The following is a 4,401-nucleotide window of genomic DNA, read 5'->3' on the forward strand; positions in this document are numbered from 1 at the left end:
CAATTATCAACGATATAATCTGAATGGATTTGATCATTGCTTCAGATGAAAGGTTTCTCTATGATCCACCCCCTCCTCCTATGTGTAACCTTTAACCACTAGTCTCGCTTTGAATCTCTTCATATTTTCATCCACATCTCTCCTCTTGTGGATTCATTTACATCCAATAGGCTTAATGTCTTGAAGTGAATAAAAAATGATTTAGATATGACCCAAACGTGATTGGAATAGATAATCTATTTCAGAGCACATGGAGTATATCCATTAAATGCGTTCACATCCTTAAAAGCCTCTAAATCATTGCATATGATTATATAAACTACTTAAATTTTTATCATATTTAGTATTGATACATTTTAAATGTAACTTTTTATTTTACATTTTATACCGAAAGGTTTTAGTTGCAAAGTAAAGAGAAATTTAATAACAAAATATAAAATGATTTGGAATTAGTGAAATTGTCACATTGGATACCAATAATGGTTACAAAAGTTTCTTTTTTAAGTATAAAATTTTCAATTTTCTCCCCCTTTAAATTTCCCTTTCGACCAAACATAACCTAAAGGGACTTCAAATTTCATCCAATGGAAAAAAGAATTGTGATCAAAGTGTGGACCATAGGAGAATTACATTTATGGATGTAAACATGAAGAATTCCAAGTAGATCTACAAGATTATAAAGCGATGCAGATATCATCAGCTGAAGCAGATAATCATGATCCAAACTCATATTTGATATATTGACATAAGAAAAAAAGAGATGAGAAGAAGAAGAAAAATAATGACCCAAGGCAAGTGAAGAAAGATGTAATGAACGAGGGCAAAATCGGTATAAAATGCCCGAACCCACCCTTTTTGCTAGGGGTAGTTGATTAGAACCATAACAATGACAACTATCCGCTAGTGTTATCCACCAACAGCTCATTGTTGTGATGGAGAAAAAATATATGATCAAGGGGACCATTGGTCAGGCACTGTAAGAAAGTATGTGGACATTGCTTTTCTGAACCTTTTCTTGTACTGCTGTGGAGAGATTACAGTTGGGGATGCATTTTTGGGACCTCCAAGGATACCTGATGCCTTCACCCAAGTCTCCAGATGCTTATCCCATGTATATTGCCTCATGAAATCAATGATCCCTAAAACCAGTTCCTTCCTCTCCTCATCCACCCCAACCAGCAAAGAATAATCCATCACATCGACTGACTGTAACATAACAGAAGCCGCATAAAGATAAGCAACAAAAAATATATAGTTTAACTGCTAGAATGCAAAACGAATGATCATCCCACAATATACATCTATACAAAGAGCTCGTGTATATTTACCGCTAGAAAGGATGTATCATTCCAAACCGCTCTCTCTAGGCTTCTCTTGGCCTTGCTCCCAAGAAGTATGGGTTTTGTGCGTAATGCTTCCAACAGATTCATATCCAGCAGCACATTGTTCTTCCCTGTTGTATCAGGATTGTAGCGAGATCGAGAAGAGCCCTTCAGATCATACACCCTTGAAATATTTCTCTGGAAGAAGAGATTCTCCATCACTATTAAATCCATTTTTGTCTCCCTACCGCCTTTCAAATGCTTGACAGTGACCTGTAAAATAGATATATTAGCAGACAGGAAAAATTAGAGTTTAACTATATCCATAATCAACGAAAGAGACCAAGACCTAACCTGATAAATACCAAGAACTTGAGCAAGACAAGTTGGGCTTCTTGAAGTAAGAGAATCTGACAAATATTTGAAGTACTCCGGTGCAAATTCCTCAAAAGAATCCAACTCTGTCTTACTGACTTGTTTTATAATGAACCTCTCATCCAATGACTTCGCAAAATACGCATTGCTCTTTCCACCCTGAGCACTCCATCGTCTGCAGCGGCTAAGTGAGCGTATGAAATCCACTTCACTAGGGCAGCATTTCTTCCTAAGAGCATCAAATTGCTTTGCAAAATAACAGGTCACTGAGAATTTCGCTTTGCCCATGGAAGATGACTCATCCTCAAAAGAAATCTTGATATGAGGAGATCTCTTGGGATCGGAGAACAGGCCCCCTTTTGTTGATGATACATCATCAGACCCATAACTGCGACGGCGGATGTCATCCGAGTCTAACGAACGAAAGGATTGCCAACCTGAAAATGTAGAATCTGCGCCCTCTCTGCTGTTCTCATTTGCACTCCATCCTCCATGTTCATCCAATTTAGTCATCCATTCCTCATAGTCCTTAGAAACAAGAGCATAGGAAATCACACTAGTGGGTTCCTCGTCATAAACAGCAACAACAATGTCATTCTGGCCTGTTTGTGGAAGTAATAATCTGACTCCATCACTAGCCAGAAATGAAGCTGAGGATATGAAAAAGGGGGAGGGATTGAAGATATTTAATTTCTTGATCTCCCTTGGCGAGACATGAGAATAGGCCCTTCGCATTTTAGCAACAGGATTTCTAACCACATTTCTGTAATCTCCAGAAGCATGATAAGACCTTAGTGAGGACAAATGGGACGAGCTCTGTCCTTTTCGTATTCTATCTTGGATTCTAAGTGCAGAATCAAATGAATATACTCTCACTGGAGACATAAGCCTTACAAAAGATAAATGATTCCTCTGATTTATAAGCCCAATTGAACCAACTTGGTTCCCATCTGGCGGTTGTCCTGTGCCTGTCCATGCTGAATCTATTTTATCAGAAAGATTCAAAGCAGAAGGGAGACTCTCCAAGGATGTATTCTCAACTGGAACTACATCTACTCGTATGTCCTGTGGCTGGTGAAGAGAGACCGTGGTAAAACCAAGGCCTGCAAGATGTTCACCTTCAATAGACGCTACTGTCAATGAATCCACCTTGGCCAGTCGATCTGAGCCAGGCTCCTGGTGTTGCAAATTGGGCTCTTCCAACTGCTCCAACTTATTTTCTTCATGATGAGAGCTGAGTTCGATTCTCCACTCTCTCAATTTGGCGTAAGTTGCAGCCTCTTGAGTAGAAGAATCAGACTTTGAAACTGAACTCTTTGTTCCAAGAAGTGAGTCCAAAGAACATAGTTGGCAATCCCAAACAACAGAATCAATTAGGAGGCAGCGTCTCAGACGGTTAAGTTCTAAAATGTCTACTGATGCTAGACCTGGGTGCTGATCCCATATGCTGGATGGTTGTAGCAGACTCTGTCAATGTGCAAATGGGACAAAATCAATGCATGAATGCTTGAATATACTACAAAGGCTTCAGATCTATTGATAAGAGTGAGTTGCAAAACTTCACAGAAAGAAAATGTAAGACAAAAGCTGTGATGGATACTTACATCATATTCATTTTTCTCTTTACTCAGAAGCTCTGTCAACTCCATAACACGATTATGAAATACAGCCATATCTGTAGGTTCATGTCCAATAGATGTACTTTTCTTTTCAATGCTTTGAAGTACATCAAATATCTCTGCATATAGTGAATCCTTTTTCTTGGAAAGCTGGAAAATAGGAAGAACTACAGCCATGAGGTCTACTCAGAACAGGAAAACTACCAAGAAAATGAAATAGCTACAAAGTAAAAAAATCAATGGGGTCAAAACAAGGGTTAAAGTATCGGTATCGGTCGCCGTATCGGTCGGTCAAAATTAAGATACGTATCGAAGGGTATCGTATCGTATCGTATCGGAGATACACTAAGATACGCTAAAGATACACACATAAATGGATAGGAAACATTTTTTTAAACACTTATGCATAAAAAATTTGTTAAAAAAAGCTATTGATAACATGTATTATGCATAAACACTAAATTGAGGTATCGTACTAAGAATTCAAGATCTGTAGTTGTCCCATAAATGTAAAATCCTTGTTCCCAACCTTGATTTCCACTTTAGTTAGAGAGAAATATGGCTGACAGCAACTTTGGAACAAAAACCCTTCAAAAATTCGTTTTTTTCTGAAAAATTACCTATATTAGCCATTGTATGACCGTAGCGCCGATACGTATCGATACTCACCGATACGTGCTGATATATACTGATACGTACTGATCGATACATACCGATACTCACCGATACGTACCAATACATACCGAAACGTACATTTTACCTCAATTTTATATTTTTCATAGAGTCGTATCGAGACATGTCGTATCGTATCGATGTGTATTAGTGGTGTATTGATGCATATCGGTATGTATTGTAGGATATATATCGATACGAAATGATTTAAAAAATTCAATGTATCGTATCGGTGTGTATCGTATCGGCCGACTAAATTTAAGATACGTATCGGAGGGTATCGTATCGGTATCGGAGATACTTAAAACCATGATCGTCTTTGATTTGTCGATGGCAAGGCGATGCAATCGGTCCCTCTCTCTCTCACACTCTCACTCGTTCTCTCTCTCTCCCTGCTATTTTTTTTTTTTTTT

At 38.2% G+C, this 4,401-nt stretch overlaps 1 protein-coding gene across 1 annotated transcript in view; it reads right to left on the reverse strand.

Moving 5' to 3' along the window:
• Positions 1 to 597: 597 nt before the first annotated feature.
• LOC122078189 (putative 1-phosphatidylinositol-3-phosphate 5-kinase FAB1C) overlaps positions 598 to 4,401 on the reverse strand; it is a 13,712-nt gene continuing 9,908 nt past the window's right edge. The window contains exons 10-11 of the mRNA XM_042644076.1: positions 1,329 to 1,595; positions 598 to 1,206 (exon numbers count right to left, since the gene is read on the reverse strand). Coding sequence (XP_042500010.1) covers positions 952 to 1,206; positions 1,329 to 1,595 — 522 coding nt within the window. The 3' untranslated portion in view covers positions 598 to 951. The remainder of the gene's footprint in view (positions 1,207 to 1,328; positions 1,596 to 4,401) is intronic.

Source organism: Macadamia integrifolia, chromosome 1 (genome assembly GCF_013358625.1).
Source record: "Macadamia integrifolia cultivar HAES 741 chromosome 1, SCU_Mint_v3, whole genome shotgun sequence".
Classification (NCBI taxonomy): Eukaryota; Viridiplantae; Streptophyta; class Magnoliopsida; order Proteales; family Proteaceae; genus Macadamia; species Macadamia integrifolia.